Raw genomic sequence first — 24581 nt, forward strand, 5'->3', positions numbered from 1 at the left:
TCAGCAATTGGATTATGCTGCCCATACAAAAATGAGCATTTTTACATTTCAGTGTAATCATATGTCCCTTCCATGACAGGAAAACCTTCTGCTTCTGCAGCAGTCTAACCTTGCCTCGCAATACTGACAATCAGCATTTGCATGACGTCTTGAAATTCATAGCTCCAGACTTCATGTCTGCTAAAGCACAGATGTCATGCTTTTGAGGAGTTGTAACATATTTTTCCCCTTTTTACTCTCATTAATTCATTAGAATACCAGAACAAGTCACCTTAGTTCAATAGTTCTCTACAAGGACAATTATTACCAAGCAAGTACTTGATTGAAAATTGGTTGCTATGAAGAAAACTCCACCCTCTATCAAGGCATCTGATCTATCATTGGTGATACCATAAACTACTCCAAAGGATTGTCTAAATGGAAAGGCTAGTAAATAAAAATTAATTCAGTATTTTTTCAAATATCGGAGTGTTATTTGACCAGTTCAGTCTGGCGTGTGAGAATATGAACAAAGTTCTTCATGGCTTTGAATTCTTCATACCAGACTGGCAGTTTTACACAATGCCCGATGAAATTGGGGAGGGGAAGTGACTGGAAATTTTACTTGAAGTGTAAATGGGGAAGTGGAACAGTTCATAAATTCTTTAAGCAAAAGGACTCCATGACAGACTTATCTGTTTTAGAGGAGAGTTAATTGCCATAAAGAGCAACCAGGCAACAGATGGGCTATTTAACAAGGAGCTGTTTTTAAAAGAAATGCTTTTGTCCGACAAATAGAAGTTACCTACTCAGTTGGAAATTTTTATATTATTGCTGATGTTGGCAAATCAGCAAGATGTCAGTCTGCTTGAAAAAGGTTATGAGTGTGGAGGAAAGGGCAGGAGCACTGGGGAAAGGATGTTGATAGGAGGTAAATGGACAGGCTGAGTTTGGACAAACCACATTCACTCGCATCTGGCCCAAGAGGAACATACCTTGCCCTTCACCGATGAGCCTCTCGTAATTAACTCATTCTTGACATGGGCATTCTATCTGTGTCTGCCCCGTGAGTGCCACACGCAGCTTTGGCTGCCTCGTACTAGGAAGTCACGACAGAAACAGATTATTTGGCAAGAAAGCAATACTAATTATTCTCAAACATATTTGCACAGCAGGGTGCTCTCTCCTTGCTTATGCTTGTCAGAGACTGAAAAGGTTAATGATTTATGCATTCTAGGATTGCCAAGGGACTTTTGCAGGCTTCTGCAGGACTTTTGCATTACATCTCTGATGCCCCATACCCCCCCCTCCCCGCCAATCTTGAAAGGTGGGAAAAACCCTTTGGCCAGGCCCCTCACGGAAACTCAGCACAGACCCAGGGGATGCTGGAGGCTCGTGGCATGGCCTGTGACACTAACCACGGATATAGTAACTCATAACTTCTTCGAGTGGGGGGGCTTCTCCCCTTCACCCCCAACAGATCAAGGCCACCACTTCAACTGACAGACATGGAAGCTACAACTACCAAGTTTCATCGCTGGACCCAATGGGCGGTGACTATATATATCTTTCTACTCTCAGCTTTTCTTTCCCTTACTCTCCCTTATCCTGTCTTTCCTTTCTCTCCCTTATGCATTTTCCCCCCAGGGGTTATCTCTATGATAGATGATATAGATGACAACAGCCAAAATGCTAACATACCTGTTCAAACAAAATTGTTAAAATGAATCCTACCTATATGTGTTTAAAATAAACCCTACCTATATATGTTTTCAAACACCGATTATTCAGTGTCGTTTCACTCTAATCTACCCCAAGGGAATTACTGATAAGAACCTGGGTTATAACCCCCCTTTTTCCTGAGGTGGGTCATAACTGCTGTACACTGAAGGAAGAAAAATCTCCCTCCTTGTAGTAACCAAAATGGGGAGGACCTCCTCTCTCTTGAGGGGGAGTTGTATAAGGAGCAGCTGAGGTCACTTGACTGTTCAGCCTGGAGGAGACTGAGGGGAGACCTCGTTGCAGTTACAGCTTCCTCGTGAGGGGATGAGGAGGGGCAGACACTGATCCCTTCTCTCTGGTGACCAGTGACAGGACCCAAGGGAATGGCCTGAACTTGTGTCAGGGGAGGTTTAGGTTGGATATTAGAAAACGGTTCTTCACCCAGAGGGTGGCTGGGCACTGGAACAGGCTCCCCTTGGAAGTGGTCACAGCACCAAGTCTGACAAGAGTTCAAGAGGTGCTTGGATTATACTCTCAGACACACAGTGTGATTACTGGAGTGTTCTATGCAGGGCCAGGAGTTGGACTCGATGCTCCTTGTGAGTCCCTTCCAAAATCAGCATATTCCGTGATCCTCCCCCTTAGCCTACACTGGCTGCCGCAGGGCTCAGGGCGCTCCCGCTGCCGGCACAGGCGAGGAGGAAGCGGGGGCGAGCAGACCCTTTTCTCCGCCGCTCTGGGACGGTGACGAGAGGGGGAGGAAAGGCATTGATTTAGCGCATTCCCTCCCGACGTTCGGCGGGACTGGGGGGATGCCCCGACGGGGGCGGGAAAAGCCGGGACGAGCTGGGCAGGGCGGGAAGGTGACGGACACTGCCGAGCGCGCGCACCGCGGGGGCCGATGGGTAATGGGGGGCGGGAGGCGGCGGCCATGACGGGCCGCGCTGAGCGCGGGAGCGGCCCCGCGGCGCCCCCCGCCCGGCTGGGGCTCGGAGCCTTCCCGTGAGGGCGACCGAGCGCCCTCCCTCCTCCGGCGCCTCGGGGCCGGCCGGGGCGAGGAGGAGGAGGGGCCAGGCGGACATGGCTAGGCGCGATAAGTGGGAACGCCTGAGGCCGCTGCAGCCGGACACGCTGCGTGTGAGTGAGGTACATGGCGGGCGGCACAGGGAGGCGCTGCCTGGGGATGGGGAGAGGGCGGGACACGGCGCTGCAGCCGCGCTCCTGCCGCGGGAGTTGGTGAGGAGGCGGCCGAAAGCCCGTCCTGCATCCCCTGAGCGGGAAAGGCGCGGCGGGCCCGGGCAGCGTGGTACCCGAAAGGAGCCACACGATGCTTCCCCTCGCTTGTGGCATTCCCTCGATGCTTCCCTAGCAGGCTGCTAGGGAAAGGGGCTAGAGTGCAAAGGGATGGGTTTTCTTACTTGTGTTGCCTACAGCCTCTTAATCGAGCTAAATATTTTGTAGCTGAGTTTGAGAAAAATGGACTACGACTGTATTCTGTTCTTCTCTGAACATCTATGGTGTCGAGGCAATCTTATATACAGCTGCCACCGCAACTTTTAGTAATGCTATGAGGTAGCTAACAAAAAAACAGGCCTACTTCTGTGAGACTTCTTAAAATTTGTTATATTTCTTTTAATTACTTTTGACAGTTGGGCTAAATGGTACTTGGTAGTATTTTCTCACAGCCATGAAAGAGTTTACGTGAGTTTTTATGCTGGTAATTGAAAATTTCTTATCGTTGGAAATCATGGTCCTAAAAACAAAGGGTGTTGGGCACAGCTTCTCTATCTAGGTGTTGAGATGAGTCAACCAGGGGTGATGCTTTCCTGAATTGGCTTTTTGTAAACAGGGAAGTCAAGAATGTGGTAATTATTAACAGCCTTGGCTGTAGTGGCTGTGTGTATTGGGTTTGTATGGCCAGGTTTTAGTAGTGGGAGCCAGGGATGTGTGGGGGGTTACAGGGTTGGCTTCTCTGAGAAGCTGCTAGAAGCTTCTTCCATGTCCAATAGAGCCAGGCAGCTCCATGAGGGACATGCTGCTGGCCAAGGCTGATCAATCAGAAATGGTGGTAATGCCTCTGTAATTAACACATTTGAGAACAAAAAAGGTAAGTTCTTGCACAGATGTAATTGCAGCCAGAGAAGAGCAGAATGAGAATATGTGAGAGGAACAACTCTGCAGACACCAAGATCAGTGGAGAAGGAGAAGGAGGAGGTACTGCAGGTGACAGAGCTGAGGTTCCCCTGCAGCCCATGGTGAAGCAGGATGGCCCCCTGCAGCCTATGGAGGTCAATGGGGATGCAGAGATTCACCTGCAGCCTGTGGAGGAGACCCTCTCTTTGGCATGTGGATGCCAAAGAGAGGGCTGTGAACCTGTGGGAAACCTATGCTGGAGCAGGGTCCTGGCAGGGACCTGACCTGTGGAGAGAGGAGCCCACGCTGAAGCAGATTTCTTTGCAGGACTTGGGGGACCCACATTGGAGCAGGCTGTGCCTGAAGGACTGCGCCCCGTGGAAGAGTGACCCATATCTCAGCAGTTCATGGAGAACTGTTGCCCATGGGATGGACTCACTGGAGAAGTTCATGGAGAACTGTCTCCTGTGGGAGGGATCTCATGCTGGAGCAGGGGGAGGAGTCCTCTCTCTAAACAGCAGCAGAAACAACTTGGGATGAACTGACCATAACCTCCATTCTCCATCTCCCTGAGCTGCTGGTGGGAAGGAGAGAGGGTTGATGGGAAGGTGTTTTAAGATTTATTTTACCTCTCATTATCCTGCTCTGACTTTGTTAGCAATAGCTTCAGTTAATATCCCCAGTTTGAATCTGTTTTGCTTGTGATGGTATTTGGGGAGTGATCTCTCCCAGTCCTTAACTCGTGAGCCTTTGTTATATTCTCTCTTTCCCATCCAGCTGAGAAGGGGAGTGATAAAGCAACCTTGGTGAGGGGCTGACATCCAGCCAGGGTCAACCCACTACAACCCACCATGGAATAGTGGATGTTGAAGAATACATCTGGTTCAGGTGGCTCGGTTTCCAAGCTGCAAATTGAGCTTTGGGTGGGAGCCAAGAGAGACATGAGGCCATGAACTGCCCAACCCTTTGGATAACAAAGGGCAAGAAGATGAGGGGTGTTGGCCAAGTGAGTGGACACAGAGACACAGCAAACACAGCCTTTGGATAACAAAAGGGCACAAAGACAGGTGGAGCCAGTGAGGTGGATGGACACTGGGAGGGACGGCGGGAGCAGAGGACTCAGGAGGAATAGCAAGACCTGGGTGCAGGTAGGCTGTCAGGGTATAAAAGCTCAGAGGTTTTTTTTGTTGGGGATCCCTCCTTGGAGGCAACAGCTTGGGCTGTTTCTGTGTTACTGCGCTGTGAATAAATTGCTTTATGGAATGAGACGTCTGAGACTTTGCTAAGGGAAACCTGGTCTGACTGCGTGAGTGGGGTGTGTAGGGAGTCAAGTGGGGCTCCCATTGGTTCACTGGAGCCACCCACTGTGAAGAGGCTTCAGTCCCAGCAGTGAAAGTCTCTGGTGTTGGGAGTGTGACTGGGAAGTTTACTTAACAGTGGAGTTCAAGACCTTGAATGTAGTGAGAAAGGCTAGTAACAGAGTACAGAACATGGATTCTGTCTTTTCGAGGCTTCAGGACTTAAACTTATTCAGGCAACAGGTAGTTGAGATTTTAGGGGAGGCAACTTTCAAAGTTGGAAGAGCTGAATAGGTGGAGGTCAGTAAGGACAGAGACATTCTATCCTGATCCTCATGACAAGTAAATGTGTTAAGGGATGGGCACGGCTACATCTGCACTGTGGGGAGGGCAAAAAGAATATATACAGGAGTTGAAAGCAAAGACAGACCATAAAGAAGAAGGATAAAAACTGTCTGGACATGTAGGTATGAAGCTTGGAAAGCCGAAGTTGTAATGTTGAAGTAGCAAGGAATGCCAAGGGTCACAATGTTCCCTGTCTGACCATCCAGGAGCTACTCTGGGAGTCACTCTCACACCACCTGAGCTGGGACTGAGGCTCCTTCACAGCTGCACTCACAGAGATCAGCTTTCCCATAGTGTGTCTCACACATCTGCATACTTAATATAATTTAATCTTGGTGCAACAACAAAACAACAGCTAGAGCTGGTGCCTCCAAGCAAGGGCCCCTGAACAGAGGAAACCCTGGGCTTTTGTACCCTCACTGTCTGGATAAATCACTGTCTGGAGTCCTCAGCCCCTGCCGGGTCTCCAAGTGTCCAGTCCCCTGGCAGGACCACAGGTTCCCGGGCCCTTTCTTATGCAAGGGTGGCAGTTCACTGCCTGGTGCCTGGAGCTCCCACCTCCCTGAGCTCAACCTGCAGCTCACACTGCAGTTGTACACCAGCAGTACAGCAGGGGAGGGGAGGGGTGGGAGGGGGAAATAGGTGAACCTGCTGCTAAATGGGGCAGGTGATTTAGGAAGACTAGACACAGGTAAGGCTGCAATACTTGGCCTTCTTGCGTGGCTCTGCAGAACTGATGCCTCCTAGGCTTTGTGTCTTAAAGAACAACCAGCAGTGGAAAAGTGGCAAGTTAGGAATCTCTTGAGAAAACCCATCCCAACCAAGTCCATAAGACTCTCTTGAGATACATTCTGAGAGAGCTGGCTGATGTTATTGAGAGGTTGCTCTTGTGATTTTTGAGGTTGTAGAAGTCAGCTACAGCTTTAAGTCAGCCTTTCTTCAGTCCCTTTGAAAGCCATGGAGCAAGTTCTCTGGGAAGCTATTGCCAGGCACGTGAAGAAGGTGATTGAATAGCCAACATGGCTGCCTGATTACCCCGTTGCTGATGAAATGTCTAGATCTGTAGATCCAAAGCCTTGGATGTCAACTACATTAGCTTTAGCAGGACTTTCGAAACTGTCCTGCAGCATTCTTCTCTTGGAGTTGGGATGTTGCAGATGTGATAAACTACCAGATGAGTAAAAAAATCCATGGCTGAATCATCAGGATCAAAGAAGAACGGTTAGTAGTTCATATGTTACTCAGAAGCAGGTTACAAGTGACGTTTCTCAAGGGTCTATCCTAGGACCTGTCCTGTTCATAGGAAGAGGATGTGAGATGCCCCCTCATGATATTTATGGGCTGAAGGAAGGCATCATCAGACACCTCATAAACTTCGACCAAGGTAGTTGAAAATTCAAGTGTGAAGTCCTACACTGTACCCTGCAGTAGTACAGGCTGGGGGACCACCCTGGAAGGACCTGGGGGTCTTGATGGCCAGTGGGCTAAATGTGCACCTGCACCGTGCCCTAACGTTAAGGCATAGGAAGCTGTATTAGCAGGAGAATAGCCAGAGGGTGGTGATTCTTCTTCCTTACTTGGCATGTATCAGGCTGCTCTTGGAATGCTGTGCCTGATTAGGCCCAGTAGTACAGGAAGGCTGTTAATAAACTCCTGAGGGAGCTTGTTGCAGCAGCCCTTCAGTAGAATCATAGAATATCCTGAGTTGGAAGGAACCCATAAGATCAAGTCCAGCTGTTCGCTTTGCACAGGACAACCCCAAGAATCACATCGTAAGCCTGAGGGCGTTGTCCAAGAACTTCTTGAACTCTGTCAGGCTATGGCTGCTTCCCTGGTGAACCTGTTCCAGTGCCTGACCACCCTCTGGGGGAAGAACCTTTTCATAATATCTGACTAAACCACCCCTGACACAGCTTCATGCTGTACTTGCAAGGATCTTAAGAACTGAAGAAACTGGCCAGCCACTTCACAGTTGTACATGAGGAGAGGCTGAAAGAAAATAGTCGCAAATTGAAACAAAAGAAGCCAGAGAGGTTGCAGCTTGATGTAAAATGGAACTTCTTCACTGTGAGGACAGGGAAGCAGTGTAGTGGGATGCTCAGGGAGATGTAGCCTCCATCCCTTGTAATTTTAAAGACCCAGTTAATTAAGCCTTGCATAAGCTGCTCTCATCTTATGTCTGTTCCTGTTTGGAGTTGGCGGTTGGACCAGAGGTGACCTTAGGTCTCTTCCAACTGTAATGAGTCTGAATTTGAAAATGCTTCTGTTCTTAAACTGGGGATAGGAGTGTAATGAAGTACCTGCTTAGGTTCATTACGTTAGTATCTCGCCCAGAGCAGGCTCTGCTGCCAGTCGTGTTTGTAACATATAACTGTAGTGCTGTATAGTAGCAGTGTATCTTCCGTATATGAGCTGCTACATGGAATAGATGAAGCTTGGATTTATAGAGATTATGCAGTTATCTCTTTGTATTGTGACCATTGCTTGAACACTAGGGCCTTCAGTGGTGTTTCCTGCTTTCCAAAACAGAGAGAGATATGCTGAGATTAAGGGCTGAAAATTCTGTCAGGAAATAATGAGCACGTATCCCTTCTGTCTGGTGACACTCCTTCACATTAATACCTGTTGAATTGTCAGCACTGTGATGGCTGTAGCATTTGAAGTTGATTTGGGGATTTCTTCTGAAAAAGCTTCCCCTGTAAATAGCATTTTATGACAGTTAATTTTTCCTTTTTTATTTCCCCAGCCACCGGCGATCAACCTGAATGTGCACAAAGATGCACAGCTTGTGAAAAGTAAGTTGCTGTGTTTCATGTTGGAAGATTATTCTTTAAGTATTTCATGGCTTTTTACAATGTGAGTACATGCTGTAAACAAATGAGAAATTGTAATGTATCTCATATCAGCAGAGGAGGAGAAATGCTGAACACTAAATGAAATAACAGATGTGAAGCAATACTTCTTCATAGTTTTGCTCTTAAAATTTGTTGCAAATATATCTTCCCACTGCTATAAAGAAAATAATGCTCGGGAAAAGTGAGTTATAGAAAACTGAAACATCATGCTGGCAAATGCTGGTTTTCAACTGGTATTAATAAATGTAAAAAACAAGCTTGAGTGAATTTCTGGGTGTTTGGTTTTTGTTGGGGTTTTTTTGTTGTTTTCTCACCAGTTGAATTCTTTCACACATCTCACAGTAACACAGTCCAAAACCGAGTAGTTGGACCTGTCACTTCATGTTAAAGAGTGCACAGATTTGAACCCATGGAATGGGTGTGATACCTTATGAGTAAAAGTACGTGTCTCATTCATCTTGGGAAAAATACTGATGTTTGAAGTAGAGCATTTTCTAGGGAAGTTTGTTTACACGTGCAGTCACCTTTTCTTAAAGCATTAGACTGGAGTATTGCTCAGCAACACAGTTCAAGATGAACAGATTTTTCACAGGTATGAAATACCTAGTTTGCTTTACAGGAGAAAAGACAGGTAATAGCAGAATTTAACAGTCTTTCATTGCCTCTGGCATCAAATGAGTGGGTGTGTGTATCATGTCTTTTTTGTGCCTCAAATATAGATGCTTTTTTGTGCTTTTTGCATACACAAATAACATTCTCAAGTTAAATAAGCTGTTTGTCAGTGACTTTTCAGCTGTTTCTGCAAATATGTTGGTAATGGATACACATAGCACAGGGATCTCTCTTAAACCTGTGCTGTTAGGGTGTCTGTAGATCTTTATTCTATTAGTAAATTAAACAATGGAATGACCAGTTCTTTTGCCCTGAGGCCAAATAGTGCAAACAGAGTTTGTCCACATATTAATTTCTCCTACCCCAGAACAGATTGGTCGTTTCTAGGCTGAAACAGTCCTGAAGCCAAGCTGACTCCTGAACCATGCCTGATTGTTATTTGGGAGGTCTGCTGGTTAATCTGGGCTAAATGGGTGTGAAAAAACATTTTAATGGTGTCATGGAGCAGAGATAGAGCTGCATTTCTCTGGCAGTGCCCCTGACTATCTGTGTATTGTTAGCCCAGGATTTCATTGGTATTCATTCAGTGATCTATCAGTCCTATGGAACATACAGTTACACAACTATTAATATCCATACTAGCAGCGTGAAGTCATAAATGTTGAAAGCATGAGGAGGGTGCATGCTTGCTATGTAGATACAATCACTGCAAACAAACAAAGGTATATGTAGTTAATAGGCTTTACATGATGCCTTTGCAATGTCAGCATTAAAAACTGTAGTGCTTCCAAACTTTTATCTTCATTGTTACTTCATCACTATCCCTTTTTTTTTAAGGAACACTTCATACTTATGTAGTAGCTTACCCTAAATATTCTGTCAAAACTTCACAGAAACTGTGGAAGTCAAAAGGCCACGATTTGATGCGTCCTTGGTGCTTTTGACACGAAGATTTATGGCTCTTCTCAAAAAAGCTCCAGACGGTGTTCTTGATTTAAATGAAGTAGCAACAACACTTGGAGTACGAAAACGAAGAGTGTATGACATCACCAATGTGTTGGATGGAATCCATTTAATTCAGAAAAGATCTAAGAATCTTATCCAGTGGATGTGAGTTGGCTTTGAAACTTCTAATTTCTGAAACAGTAAAACCGAACAATATTGAGTAATGTTTATAACTTTGAGAGTATTTTTAAGCATTAAATTACTTTTCGTAGATAATATTTTGTATCCTTAGGCTGTGTGAATTATTTAATATGTCAACAAGTATCAAGAGCAAAAGCACGTGGGAGCGTATTTCAGCAGAGTAAAGGATGACAGAGTTTCTGACTGCTTTCTGTTAGTACACATGTGTATTAACAGGCTTTTATTGATAAACATACTAAACATATTCTTTTAGAGGTTCTAATCTTGACCAAGTTGTTGGAAAAGCACCAGAGCAGCAAAACCTTAAAGATGAACTTTCTGACTTGTCAGCCATGGAAGAAGCTCTGGATGAATTAATCAACAATTGTGCTCATCAGATATTTGAACTAACAGATGACAAAGAAAATGCAAAATATCCTTTCAACTCTTGCATTACTTTAACACATGATTTCGGTTCCAGCTACTCACATACAGAGTAACAAGCATAGGCCCATACCACAGGTATGCAGTAATACTTGATGAGTTTTAAAAAAGGAAACTTTTTGGTTATTCTGTATTTGTGTTTGCCAGTCATATACCTTGCTTTGCAGTATCATGTAGAGTCCAGCCTGTTCTCAGGTGTGTGCTGCTTGTGTAACCTTTCCCCTGCAGAAGAACGAAGTGCAGCAATGGTCTTAGTACCCTGACCATGACCTTGTTCTCTCCATTATAAAGTTCTCTAAGGGGTAGGTCTTGACCTACCATGAGATTGAGTTCCTTAGCAAGATGACAAAGAGGACTCAAAATGGAGTCCCAGTGGCCTGTTGCCAAGAAGATGTAATGGTATGTTGGTTGTGTCCTAATACTGTTCTGTCTCTTGAGAGAGGTTCCAGTGCAATTTTGACTTACAGATGGGTTTTGGCAACAGAAAAGAGATTTCTTTTACAATTTGACATAAATGTTGAATTTTGGCTTTAGGTAACAGTAAAATATTACTTAGCTCCCTTGTTTGCCAAAATGTTAAAGTCTATGCTCAAATGAAGTGTGTCCATTTCCTTTACACCTTACTTGTTCTGGTTAAGAAAATAGTTCTGTAGTTTCCCAGGAAATTATTTTCATGCTATTACAAAACAGAAAGTAGTTTCTCAAGTGCATTATTCCCTCTGCTTTGTAGATTCATGACAGCATCTGGGAAAAATGTCAAATGTGTTTGGGGTTTTTTAATATTGAGTATATTTTTTCTTCCTAGACATAAAGAAAAGCTGTTTTCCACTTGTTAGCTAATTCAATAGCTAACTTGTTAGCTTCATTTTACAAAGCTAATACTAAAATAACCTCAACACCATTGTTGACCACTTTTCTTAAGTTGGTATTTTGCCTCAGCATATCTTGACATCACACTCTTTGCTTCTGCTCATTAGCAAATTACTTTACAGAATCCTTGACCAATGTATACACTAGCTTATGTTACATACCAAGATATCCGAAGCATTCAGACATTTCAAGAACAGATTGTGATTGCAATCAAAGCTCCGGAGGAAACCAAATTGGAAATACCAGTTCCTAAAGATGTAAGTTCTCAAATTTGACTTTTTGCAGCAGCAGTCAGTAATTAACTTCTGTTTCCTTTGTCATGCTAATATTGGTAGTTCATTGTTCTTGTGTTCCACTAAACAATGCTGTAGGGATAATAGTCTGAGAAAGTTACAGTATTTTTACTTAAATCATTAAATAATAGTGTCTAGGCTTTAGGTACCTGGGTCTTGCTAGAGAGAATGGAACAACTGTAATAAAGTATGAAATGTGCAGTATAGTTGAAAAAAAGAAAACATTTTGTCACTCTAGTAGATCATGTCTAGATGGATCTTTGATGGAGGTGGGGGCCATGCCCTGTCCTCACCCCATGGTGCAATACTCAGGCTCCATTCCAGTCACACAGAGGAGCTGGACCTTTTCCCTCTGCACCCAGCAATGCTGCATCTACATACTGGGGCCTAAACACTGAGAACCCACTGCTTAAAGTAGTGCTCTGAGAGGGGAAATCCTGGAAGTGAGCTTAAGATTAAGAAATGTAGCTTTAATTCAGCTTTCTTTTTGCATATGCATTTTTTATAATGTTCTGAATTGCACAGTCATCAAATTTGCCTTGCTGCGTGCACAGAAAGGGTGGTGATATCTTAGGAAAAGGAGGTATGAATCAGTAGAACAAGAAGACTTAGTTCCACTGCATAGATCTCCAATGGTTTCCCTGGTAAAAGGAGCTGGCTCTCATCCAGTGGAGATGAAAAAGATAAAATTCCAAAGACTTCCTAAAGCAATAAAAAGACAGAATTTAAAAAGCTGTATTTTAGAGAGAACAGAATCTTGTCTCAGTTGTCCATAAAATTATATTTGCTCTGTGTCTTGCAATGTGATGTCTGCTGAAGGGAAGTAGTAGAAGTGATAGGGGTTAGTTGCTTTGCTGTGTTGTTAAAGCTGCGTGCTCTTGATTTGTTTTCGGATCCATGGCGTTGATTTGTCAAGTTTGAAATTTTGTTACTCTTCCTAAACATACAGTAAATCTTGGTCATATATCTAAAGGTTAGTAGAAAGACTAAACAAGTATTTAAGTGCATTTTCTTCAGAAATGAAAACTTATTAGCTTAGTGGTGCTTAAAAACTGTTCTACAAATATATGTAATAGTCATTATTTATGTGGAAGTAGTAAAACAATTTTAAATAGTTATATCATTCCTATATTTTTCCTGTTCTTAATCTATTGGCTTTAAAATATGTGCAAGAACAGATAAAGCATGTGTAAGATTTGTTCTTTGAATTTTTGAATTATATGCAAGTTGCTGTTTTATAGGATCACATAGAAGTACATGTGAAGAGCACAAAAGGACCCATTGACGTGTATCTATGTGAGGTGGAAAAAGAGAAGCCAGGTGCCAAAACTTGTGAAGATATGGATGCTGTCACTTCTGAAACTGAACCATCAGTTCCTCCTGATGAAGGTAATGTCCTCCATTTACATTTTTATACGTGTTTTTTTTTTAAGATAGTTGTACCATTCTGATGAATTTGTAAACTCTACTGTTGTACAAGTATAATTTTCTGAGCATAGTTTGTGGGCCAAGATGTGTGGGAGTATAGGAAACGCCTGGAAGAGAAGTCTCCGTTGTTGTGTTACTTCACAGCAGCAGGAGGTCAGAGAGTCAGGCACGTGCACGTACAGCAAGGCACTCTTGTTCCCTGACCTTTTCCTTCCTTCACTCGTTACTGGTTTCCTGTCAGAGTTGCACTCTGTGGATGGAACAATGTGTGTCAGTTCTCAGCTGCTGCACTACAGAGTCCAGCTCAGCTGAGATTGTTACATGACAGTTAGGATGTGGTTTCAAATGAGTGCGCTGCTGTTGCTCATTCCTGCCCTGTCTAAGGGAGGGAAGACTAAGAAGAGGGGATGTAGTATTTTGTTCTCCTAAAACAAGATTGGATGGAATATAGTCTCTCAGGAGCCCCAGTGCTTCAGGATGTTGCGGCATAAAAATAAATGTGGAAGGAATTGCAGTAGCTCAGAACACAAAAGAAAAATTATTTTTAGCACTGCTGCTTTATATTTGAGGGGAAGAGTTGACTTTTTAATCTTAGGCATTTTTTTACTTTATTTTGCTTGTAAAGTAAGTCAGAATTGTATTTTCTTCAGTGACAGTAATCATATTTCTTTTTGAATTTCCTTTCAAAGTGAGATCTCCGAGGGAAGAAAAAAACTTTTCTGAGATGCCAGATTAATTACAACATAAAAATCCAATACAGAATGTAAATACCTGTGTTATAGAACTTTTCCAAAGCTGCTTGGATCTGCAAACTTCATAACCTGAAACGTTCCAAAGTGTTTTAAAAAAACCAGCAGTGGATTGATTCAGTGCTTTCATAGGATTACTTATCTTACCAAGTCAAAAGACACGACAGTTCCCGGAATTGCTTTTAGGAGCCTTGTTTTCATAATTGCATGGGATCTACAGAGCTTTGGGAAAATTATAAGGTATTTTACCTTATAATTTTAATTGACAAAAAACATAGGTAATTAATTGCTTCTAAAATTGAAGGTTGGAAAACTATTCCTGGAACAGTCTACAATCTGTGTGAGAATGTATAAAATGAAGGAATGCACTTTCAGTTCTGAGTTCTGCACTGCTAAGCAGGATTGTCAATTACAAGTTTAGCAAAGAAGTGGTGTATAGGAAGCTTTTGCTATAAGGAACAAGGTGTAAATATCCTGAGAGTTATGCCTTACACTGTGTAGGTGCTGTTTGCATTGTTTGCATCCAGCTCTGCATGAACTATGGTATCAACACTGAAGTGAAATAATTGGGCTTTGTGTACATACCTGTATTATGTCTAGGTAGTTACTGATGTAGATTTATTGAGATAGTTTGCATTTCTGCCTTTGTACAGCAAAGAAATAAAATAAGCTTACAAAAATATGAAATAGTCTAATAAAATACGTTGGGTTGCCTTTGTTGGAATTCACTGTGTAACTGCAAACATTTTAAATTATGTGAAAATTTAAAATCTGTTTTACATGGTGCTGGCAGTTAACAGATCTGCATCTTGTGATGCCACAATCCCGTAGCAATTTTCAGGAGAAATGTTGTGGTCAATAACTACTTAAGTTGGTCCATTCCTGTTTCCAGAGTTTCCATATGGCAGAGCTTTGGCTGAGTATCATGACGTCTTTGTGGCTCAGCTTGCAAAAATACATAAAATACTTATGGACTGTATCTGTATTCATCCAGCTTTAGTATCCATAAAATGAAACTGTGGAGTTTTGATACTGGGTTTTCTAATGAACTGTCACTATACAAATGCCATGCTTGGGCTCACTTCACTGCAGTAGGGAAAAGTGACACCATAGGTTTCGGGACTTTAAGGGGGTGTGTTGGCTGGTTTGTGTTTAAATTGGAAGTCCAAGTCCTTGTTCTCCTGATCTCACAGCATCAACAACTATGCATCTACTCACAACTGGGAAAAAAACCAAGTGCAAGCTTGTGATAGAAAGTATTCTTGACTTCTTACATATGGGCTACCAACTTCCAGCTCTGGAATGCAGGACTTCAGTATTGGATACTATTTTTCTGTCTCTGTAAAATGCAAACTACAGGCTGAGTTGTTACAATAATAAATACAAGCACGGAGTTAATACATATATCACAGTAAAAATGGGGAATGTGCTCCTACAGTGAAGCTGGAAGTGACAGTAAGAGCATCTTTTTGCACAGAAAGATTGTCCTTCAGTGGCTGGCTTCTTTCCAGATGGCAAACTCTCTGTTTGATTTTTTACATTGCTGTTGTGCTTTGGTGGGGACAGAGGTCTGTTCTGAAGAGAAGTGTTGATTCCCCTACACTGGTTCAACAACTCAGGACACTGTTTGCCATAAAACAAAACAACACTAACAACTAATACTGAATGCTCTGTGTTACGGTGGGATTTTATTACATGTTCGTAAAATCCTAGAATGGTTTGGGTTGGAAGGACCTTAAAGATCATCTAGTTCCAACCCCCCTGCTGTGGGCAGGGCCACTTTCCACTAGATCACAGAATGATCGCTTAAGTTGGAATTGACCTCCAAGACCATTGAGTCCAGCCTTAACTGTCATGTTAACTAGGCCATGGCACTAAGTGTCATGTCCAGTCGTTCCTTGAACGCCTCCAGGGATGGTAAATCCACCGGCTCCCTGGTCAGTCTGTTCCAATACTTAAAAACCTTTCAGTGAGGAAATTCTTCAGATGGCCAACCTGAACCTCCCCTGGCACAGCTTAAGGCTATGTCCTCTCGTCCTTGTTCAAAGCCCCATCCAGCCTGGCCTTGAACACTTCCAGGCATGGGGCATCCACAACTTATCTGGGCATAAATATTCCTAATATTTAGGCTAAACCTACTCTCTTACCCATTACTCTTTGTCTTATCTGTGGAGTAAGGAAGTATATTTTTACAAAATAACCATCTTACAAATGTTAAGGAAATCTGTCTTCAAAAGCAGAACATTATTTAAATGAAACATTAGGATTTTTCATTTTGAACAAATCTCTAGTGGCTGTTTTTCCTTCCTCATATGTACAGGTTTTCTAGCTGTAGAATTCATTTTTAACTACACAATTGTCACAGTGAAATAGGAGAAGCTGTAGTATGACAATTACACTATAATTATTAAATACATCTGTTCTAATAGTGCACCTCTAGTGAAACGAATGGACTTCTGAAGATTAAAACACTGTCGTTACTATTTGGTTATGTACAATATTATCCACTTGCAACACTGGAAAACAATGTACTGTGTAAGCTCAGTGCACTAACTAACTGAAAAGATTTGACTTGGACTAGAGGAAAAATTCCTGAGTGATGCTGAACTTAAATACGAGTTCACTTGCAAATGTGATAGGATCTTACTCTGAATTTGTGTAATAACGGTTGATTTTTTTTTTCTGAGAGGGTATTAAGGTTATTTTTGTTGAGCCCATATCTGTCCATTTTCAATATATTTGTGTGTGTAAGCAGCTCCCTTGGGTAATTGAGGACCCTATAATAAAATTAAAAAGCTCCAATACTGTTTTTGTGTTCCCTTCAATAAGAACAGCTGAGTATCTAAATGCATTAATCAGCAACAGCCAAGATCCGTAATTATAAAATGCCTGGATTTGCTGACTCTGTAACTGAAACAAATGCTGCAAGTTGCCAGGTCAGCCTGCATTTGATGTGGGAAATCACTCGTCAGTTTTCAGATATAAACTGCAGTTTTAAATAGTGTGATTAGTAAAGAAGAGAGAAGAGTCCTTCAAATTATTAGTGGTTGGAAAGGTCTTAAAAGCCAGCAAATTTCTTCCTTTCAAATAATCTTTTTGTTGTGTGTGAAGAGCCTCATTAATAAGCATAATTGAATTACACTGATTTCGAAAGTCACTTTAGCTATTGTCATTGTCAGTGGCAAAGTTTGCCTGCTGGCTCCTCATGTGCTGGGGCTGACTGCAAGCCTTAAACCATTGTGTTCCATGATCCTGGAGGGCTCTGGCACCATGCTGGGACATCAGTAACTGCTTAATAAGAATCTGCTATTTTTGGTTCCACTTCTGATCTGTCAATGGTAATTTGTGAGAAGCGTGTTGTGAGACGTTGTGTAGTTTATAAAAATCTACATGAGGCTTCTCACACAGATGTTAACTGAAGAATTGGGATACTCGTTTATAAGTTTATAAGAAAACATATATGATATATATTCTGAAGGAAATCTTAAGGATATTTGGAGAAAAATGGAAGCCTGGTGCTCTCTGTGTATGGTGTACATGGTTCCTTTCCCCCCGACAGTGGGCAATCCAAGGACCTGGAGCTGCTCCCTGGGCACCCATCATGGGAACATGGGCTGACAACAGCTTCTCACTGTGTGACCCATGAATGAGATGGTATTTGCAATCACCTCTAGATTAAGGGATGGGGTTATAGGAGACAATCCTAGAAGTTGTAACAGCAAACTCAAGATTGAAGCTCACCACATCATTAACTGACTTTTATGAGGCCTCTGTGGCGGTGTATCCTCCCTCCCTGCCCAGGCTGCAATATGATCTGAGAAATGCTGGTTAGGCCTCAGCCTTGATGAACAGCACCTGGGCTCAGGTCATCTTGGGATTATCAGAAATACTGTCTGTTCCCAGGAACTAGTGCTGTCTAACAAACAAGAGTTGATAAAATTCTTGCAAATTAGGAAGGTGTCAGATCAGATATAAAGTTTCTGGAAATGGAAAGGCTGATTTTATATATTTTCTAATTACAAGACACACAAATTCTTAAGAGGCTTGCTAGCTCCTAAACCTAGCATGACATTTGTGTGCACAAACTGTAACCTCAACATTAAAACTGACAGCTATCTGTCTGAAGAAAAGTTCAAAGTCCAGTGAAAACATTTCAGAATTTATTTGGACAATAAAGTTTTAAAGAGGATTCTACTAAATATTACAAGTGGTAGAATTTTAACGTGGCATTTGGAATGAGGGAAGGCATTAATGCCACTTAGAAAAGGACACATGATCAGTATCTCTCATGCTAATATTGGTAAGATCCATCCTTCCAAACTATGATGAAACTGTCTTCTGATGTTCTCATCTGCTAGGTTGTACTCTGCCTCTGCTCTTGTTCCAGAGTGTCCAGAAAATAAGTTGCTTGTAGAATAAATGAATGAACCAACGGCTGAATGAACTCACTCCCATTTCCCTATGGTGACAATTGTGAACCTTCAAACCATTTCTTCCTTTTATAGCACAGCTATAAAAGTGCTCTGAGTGACACCAGACACTCTGCTGGTAGCTGGGCACTCAAGGATCAAACCAAGCTTCCCAGAAGTTTGTTGTGATCGATTCATGATCCCTAAAATACCTACAAAAACAGGACAATATCCACACACTGCCTCCATCCCATGCACTAAAGGAGGTTGCACAGAATTCATAGTTTGGAACAGAGAACTGTGATTTACTTGATAATGCTGCTCCCCACAAATCGTCAAAGAACCTTTTTACAATGCCTCTATAACTTTAGTTTTGTGTAAGAAACAATTTCTCACAAAAAAAGTCCCCCCAACAATGTGTGTGTGACCCTCAGGCTGGCAAGACGCTATCAGAGGTAATGATTTCTATCCTTATGTGGCTGAAGAGAAAACAAACACAGCTGAAATTACACAAAACTATCTTGTCCTGGCAGAATATTCGTGAGAGAAATACAGACATTTGCCTCAAAAACTGCAGGATCAATTCTTCCTGTGATGAGAGATTAAAAGAAAGCAAAATAAAAGCAAAAACATTAGCATTGCCTTTCTTGTGAGATCAAAGAAGTCTTAATTGCAGATTTATCTTGGAGAACTGAATAAAGGGATAAATACAAATGTCAGTCTTTCAAATTGCCCAAGCTGACACACAGACTGGCAGTCCCCATGCACAGATCAGATTTGTTTGGAACGTATCAAAAACATTGAAAGCCCTGGACCACTGAGCAGCACAAAAAGCAAATGTGGATTAGTGTGTATTTATTGGTTAATTATGTGTTTTCTCCCAGTCTGCAAGACCCTAGACTGTATTAAAATTTTACTGCAGATTGAAGCTCGGGAGTCTTTTCAAAAAGGAATTAAATGTGACATTAGATGATCACTCATGGAGTCTTTAAAACCAGTATCTTCCAAATAAACATATATTTTATTCCTGATATGAAAAATACTGTTCATTTATACATGGAGAAAATATAGACTGCTTGGAGAGAAAAGGTTGGAAGGCTGTCCAGATATTGTCTGTATGCTATGTATGTGTCTCTGAGGATCAGTTGCCTGGAAATGAAAACAAGACAACAGTAATTGTTTACATAGATGTTGTCTGAAAACTTCTCAGGCATTTATCTTCTCTCTGCTGGCTTTATGCCAATGGTCCATCACTTAAATTGACCCATGGGAGCTATTTTTGGGGGGTAAGGAGTGAAGTCTGCAAAACAGCATTTATGATTTAGAGAGTAAATGAAACAGCTCTAAAGGCAAAAAAAATTCCCCCACTGCTACTTAAAAAGTTTTTTACCACCTTTGAAATCAAAACGTGATCAGGATGGTGTCTGTTCATTCAGTTGATTGCTTCCAATCAGTTTAAAACAATCAAGGTTTAACTAGAAATAGTCATTCAGCCATGTGCTTTATTGACAGCAAATGAGGGCTTTGAAATGGGCATGAGTTAAAACTGAATAAATTACACTTGGAGCTGAATTGTTACACTTTGATATTTTGTATAGGTAATTCACAGTTTAAAAGTAATAATGGATTCACAATGGTAATATTGGTAGTACAGATGAGTTACTGAGATATAGAGCTACCATTATCAGAAGGATGAGATTTGTAGTTTCTGTTTCCATACAGAGAAATCTCAGTGTGGGCTTTTAAGGAGAGTTAAAAAACTGTCCTTTTAAGGACAGTTTTACTTACATATAAACCCGTATATCGTTTCACCACCACATCACACTGCTATCAGGCAACTTGCTGCCTCTGGACAAATCACTCCTCTCTTCTGTTCACATTTGCAAAAAGGAGGTGACTGTCTTGATCTCCTTTGCAAACTCCTATCAGTTCTGCTCTGCAGTGACTCCTAAGAGTGTGCCAGCTTCCCCAGGACCCTCCATAGGATGCTTGTCCAGCACCAACAAGGGCAATTTCTGGACTTCTTGCTGTGTTTCATGAAGCAATCACAGTGGGTGCCAGGACCTCACAGGTGTCCTGGAACAGCAGCCTTTCTGAAGACAGCACCAGAGAACTCTTGCCTATCTCTAAAGATGCTGTCCCAGGACTCTTGTTTTTACTGCATGTCCTTTAACAAATTAAACAGCAAAATACATTCAATGTTCCAAACACATAAACAAAATTAGCATTTTATTGACAGTTTCAGTTGAGAAGCCAAAGTCTACAAATGTACAAATAAATGTTCCTTATGTTTATTTTACATATACTTTATTTTTTTGCTTTTTCCCCCCTTGGTATCCTATCAGTCTTGTATAAAAGAGACAAGAAAATCTGAAACATTTGATTAATCTTCAAGTATAACTTGCCTGTTTTTTCAATGATGACAAAATTGCTCTCTCTCTAGGTTAAATAAACTGACATTTAAAAAAGCGTAGAGACAGTATTAACCCTTCCCTCATATCATCTCCCAGTACACCTGTTTTTTACAGTGGCCAGTGAAATGGATACTTCCTTCCAGCATTGTGGCCTGCATGAAATAAACATTCTAAACAGCCTGAACTGGTGCTGAGTTTCAAGGACAATTTTAGTGAAAGGGAAAAAGGGAAATATTATCTGCCATTACAGTTCCCCAGCTCTGCAGAGGATCCAACTCCACAGAGGAGAGCATCCATTTGCCAGCATCTGCATGCATGCTAAGCCCGGGGATGCCGGAGCTGCTCCCGGCTTCCCAGAGGCTGCAGGGCCACTAGAGGGATGTCTACAACCATCCTTCCACTGGCTTCTGAAGCGCCAAACCACCACTTCACTTTTCCAGCCAGCTGCAAATCACACACGGAATCAAACAGGAATTGAAAATGCTGCAACAAATATATCAGAGAGTTGCTCACCATGGCCTAGGGAGAGTATTTGGAAACTACCAGATGGAAAGGTGAGATGCAATGCTGGAGTCCCACAAGGCCCAAGTGAGCTGATCAAAAATCACAGAATCATGGATTCACAGAGTGGTTTAGGTTAGAAAGGACCTTGACAATAATCTAGTTCCAACCCACCTTGTTCTGGCTAAACAGTTTTCTACCATCAAATTCCAATTTGGTGGAAAGCAAACAGCTTGTCCCCAAATCCCTAGCTGCTGCTTTCTTTCCAGCATATCTGACATGATCTACCTGAGTCTTTTTGGCAGCTCAAGGTCAAGGGCTTCCAGGCCTTGTAAGATCAGGGGTCTGGGCTGTGGTCGTACCACCTGACTGACTCTGTGGGCTACACATCTGCCTGCGACACAGGTCATGGGGGAGTCTTGCACAACTGCTTGGAAAATTCTAAAAAAAAACCAAATTTTGTTCTTTTCTGTAGTGAAATCTCTCTTCAAGCTGCTACTCTACAGGCAACATCAAGTCCAGCACTTGGTTCAGAGCTGGAATTCTGTTTTACTGCAACATTTCCTACCATTCTCAAGTACATCTAGAGATACCCTTTTTTTGTTTGTTTGTTTCCAATGGTTTAACTTGTATCTAGTAGTATGGCATAATTTAAACTATCAACAAGTTAGCAGTAGGCCCAGTGAAAAAAGTACTTTATTAGTTTTAAATTAGTTGACTAGAAAAGGATGAAAATGTAATAGTGAAGAGTCCCCTCTCCTACAGGGACCAACTGTTGGAATTGATGGGATGATAGAGGCTGCAAAGAGAGGAAAAGATTGGTAAACTGAAGAAATAAGCTTTAGTTGTAAGTACTGTAACAGAGACTGTGCACTCCAGAACAGCAGAAGTAATGAGCCTAATTTACTACCCTGTCTGGGTAGATGGGTCAAACTGTTATGTTTTAAAAAAAAAGATTTTAATTTACATGGAAAAGAATCACATAGATTTTAGAAGTGGTAATAGTTAGAGCTGGATGATTTATTTATTTATTTTAATAGTTAATTCCCCGGAAAATGTGGTTTCAGTCATGTCTAAACTATTTGCTTCAAATTTGCTGAATAGTTTTGGCTGGAAAAAAAACAAAGGAGGGGATAAACTGTGTTGGAGGAAAGTCCCCAATTACGCAACAGCTCAATGATCAGAGCATTTACTTAGGTAGCAGAGACCCCTCAGCAGAGGCTGGTTGAGGCAGGCTATGCTCACTTCTTCCTGTTACCACTTAGATTTTGTCCAGACAGTAAGGGATGGGGACATACCTCCCAAGGGAGCACACTGGTTCCCAGAGTAGAAAGCCATGATTCTCATGCTCTCCCTCTCTGACCCAACAAACTTGGTGACTTTGTGCAGGTCAACAGCTTCAATGTGAGGAAGAATTTCCCCTTTCTTCTGCTTCAGGCATACCCAGTCCTTTGACAGCTTTCTAAGAAGTAGAATTCTGCTTCAAATTTCCTTGGACAAAAGTAGGACTTCCTTATCCTAAGTATATCCATGCTATGACATTCTTTCAAGCATCCATAGCAAATATTCTACATCAGATTAAACAGAACATTTAATGTTTCATGCAAAAGAATAACCTTCAGGTTATTTTCTTCCAGCAAGGAGAAAAAGCCGGTTTGATTATGTCTAAACTGTGCTGGTTTTTATTACATTCACTGTGGCTTTTGAACAAAAATGCAACTTCCGCAGTGTTTAACTGATCATGAAATAGTTTGGTTTCACCTTCATCCAGGCTGCACTACACTTCATACAAACCCTTGTGCCTGCAGCCACACAAAGAATTGAAAACGACATTGAGAGCTCCCAACTCCCGTCTCTGCAGTGCCAGACACCACATCATACAGCCCTTTCAAAGTGCACTGATCACACTGCAGGTAGTTCTTTTCTTTCTGCCTTTACTTGGATGAAGGTTGTACCAAAACCCTGTTGTGAATAGCTAGAAACAGTCTTATTTCCCATATAAGCTTATTTGTGGCCAGTTTACTTGCATATGCTCTTCTGCCAGCATTATTCTATAATGTACAGAGCTCTCAGACTCCTTGATGTTGCCATCTTCAGTGTAGCTACAGACATTACCATATCCTCAGTCACCCATCTGCCAATCCAGAAAACTGAGTTATTCAAGCCACCTCACATAAAACAGGCTGCTTTGTTCCTTTATCTCTGCCAAATTCCCATTTTAGTTCCTCTCCTTTAATACAGATGAATGGATCTATTTATGTCCCAGCACTTGACCTTGCCCTGCCCTATCTTACTTGACTATCTTTGTTAAATTTTACAATACCATTTATGCTTTTTAATTCCACATTTTTATCAGCTAACAGAAGCCTGAAGTACTTCTCCTCATCTATTTCCAAATGGTAAGTTCCCACATTACATTAGAATTTCTTACTAGTGCCCAAGTGCACATCCCTCTATAGACTGTACCTTTGGATTCTATCCTATTTCTATCATTTCCATCATTGAGATGATCCAGATCTTCCAAGCAATATCCCAACCCTTAACTCTACTGCTATTGTCTTCTGACTCTCTGCAAACAGCCAGCATAAGCAGCACACGCCTGGACTTCATGCTGGTAAATAAAAAGATTCCTATTTCAAAAGTTAAACAAGATGGACCAGGACTGGTCCTTGTATTTCTTACCAATTGAAATCTTCAAGGATTCGACTAATACCTACCTCCTTATTTCACCCCATAAGTCAATGCTGTCCTACATGTAGTCAGTTCTTTGTAGTTTAGGAATAGCATGTTACCCATCAGAACGTTTTATAGCTGGATTTCCTACAAAGAATGTACATTAAAAGTTCACTTAATAATTCCTACTAACTCCATCTTTATCATATCAAATTATTTACTGAAGATAAGTCTATGAACTGTCATATTTGTCTCATTTTAAGATACAGATGTATCTTACTATTTTCAATCACATGGCATTATCCTGGCAATAGTGATTCATTTGAAAATCCCTTGTTATAAAATTAAGTTTTAGTAATTTCAAAATTATGATGCTTATCTGATACCAAATTTATTAAAATCTTCCAACTTTTCTTCCAATTTTGTTGCAATTACCACTTCTAATACCTTAATTCTGCTTTTCCATGTAGTGTTTCATTCTAACATCATCACCCATCACCAAAGCCTAGATGAAGTATTTTATTTGGATTGGAGCAAAACTGAGATCATCTCTACGCAAGCCTCTTAACACAGTTATCCCATTTACTATTTGAGAGTCAAGCCTAGCAATAACAGTAGTTAAACAAGACTGTCCTTGTTGGACAAAAGGAGAAATAGGAAAGCCATATCTTTTCCAAACAGGAAGAAAATTCCCTTCCCTTCCCTTCCCTTCCCTTCCCTTCCCTTCCCTT

General features: G+C 41.8%; 1 protein-coding gene and 1 long non-coding RNA gene across 3 annotated transcripts in view; one reads left to right on the forward strand and one right to left on the reverse strand.

Moving 5' to 3' along the window:
- Positions 1–2697: 2697 nt before the first annotated feature.
- E2F6 (E2F transcription factor 6) lies at positions 2698–16655 on the forward strand. 2 transcript variants are annotated; one of them, XM_017818097.1, is made up of 7 exons: positions 2698–2838; positions 8224–8272; positions 9838–10054; positions 10344–10502; positions 11526–11640; positions 12918–13065; positions 13794–16655. In XM_017818097.1, exons 1-7 carry the CDS (start codon positions 2782–2784, stop codon positions 13838–13840), a joined length of 792 nt encoding a protein of 263 aa, XP_017673586.1. In that variant the 5' UTR covers positions 2698–2781; the 3' UTR covers positions 13841–16655. The 2 variants fall into 2 exon arrangements, with proteins under 2 accessions (XP_017673586.1, XP_017673585.1); XM_017818096.1 differs by having other exon boundaries at positions 2699–2847.
- A 5779-nt stretch (positions 16656–22434) lies between these two features.
- Positions 22435–24581, reverse strand: part of LOC108498861 — an 8513-nt gene continuing 6366 nt past the window's right edge. The window contains exons 3-4 of the long non-coding RNA XR_001875331.1: positions 23895–23997; positions 22435–22639 (exon numbers count right to left, since the gene is read on the reverse strand). This is a non-coding gene — a long non-coding RNA (uncharacterized LOC108498861). The remainder of the gene's footprint in view (positions 22640–23894; positions 23998–24581) is intronic.

Source organism: Lepidothrix coronata, unplaced genomic scaffold, assembly GCF_001604755.1.
Source record: "Lepidothrix coronata isolate B3197 unplaced genomic scaffold, Lepidothrix_coronata-1.0 Scaffold65, whole genome shotgun sequence".
Classification (NCBI taxonomy): Eukaryota; Metazoa; Chordata; class Aves; order Passeriformes; family Pipridae; genus Lepidothrix; species Lepidothrix coronata.

What these genes read in the sequence shown, in the direction of transcription:
- E2F6 (XM_017818096.1), top strand. Translation starts at nt 2,782, where the DNA reads ATGGCTAGGCGCGATAAGTGGGAACGCCTGAGGCCGCTGCAGCCGGAC. An exon ending in ACACGCTGCGTGTGAGTGAG is followed by an intron (nt 2,848 to 8,223) that starts GTACATGGCGGG and finishes TTATTTCCCCAG; the next exon opens with CCACCGGCGATCAACCTGAA. An exon ending in GATGACAAAGAAAATGCAAA is followed by an intron (nt 10,503 to 11,525) that starts ATATCCTTTCAA and finishes ACCAATGTATAC; the next exon opens with ACTAGCTTATGTTACATACC.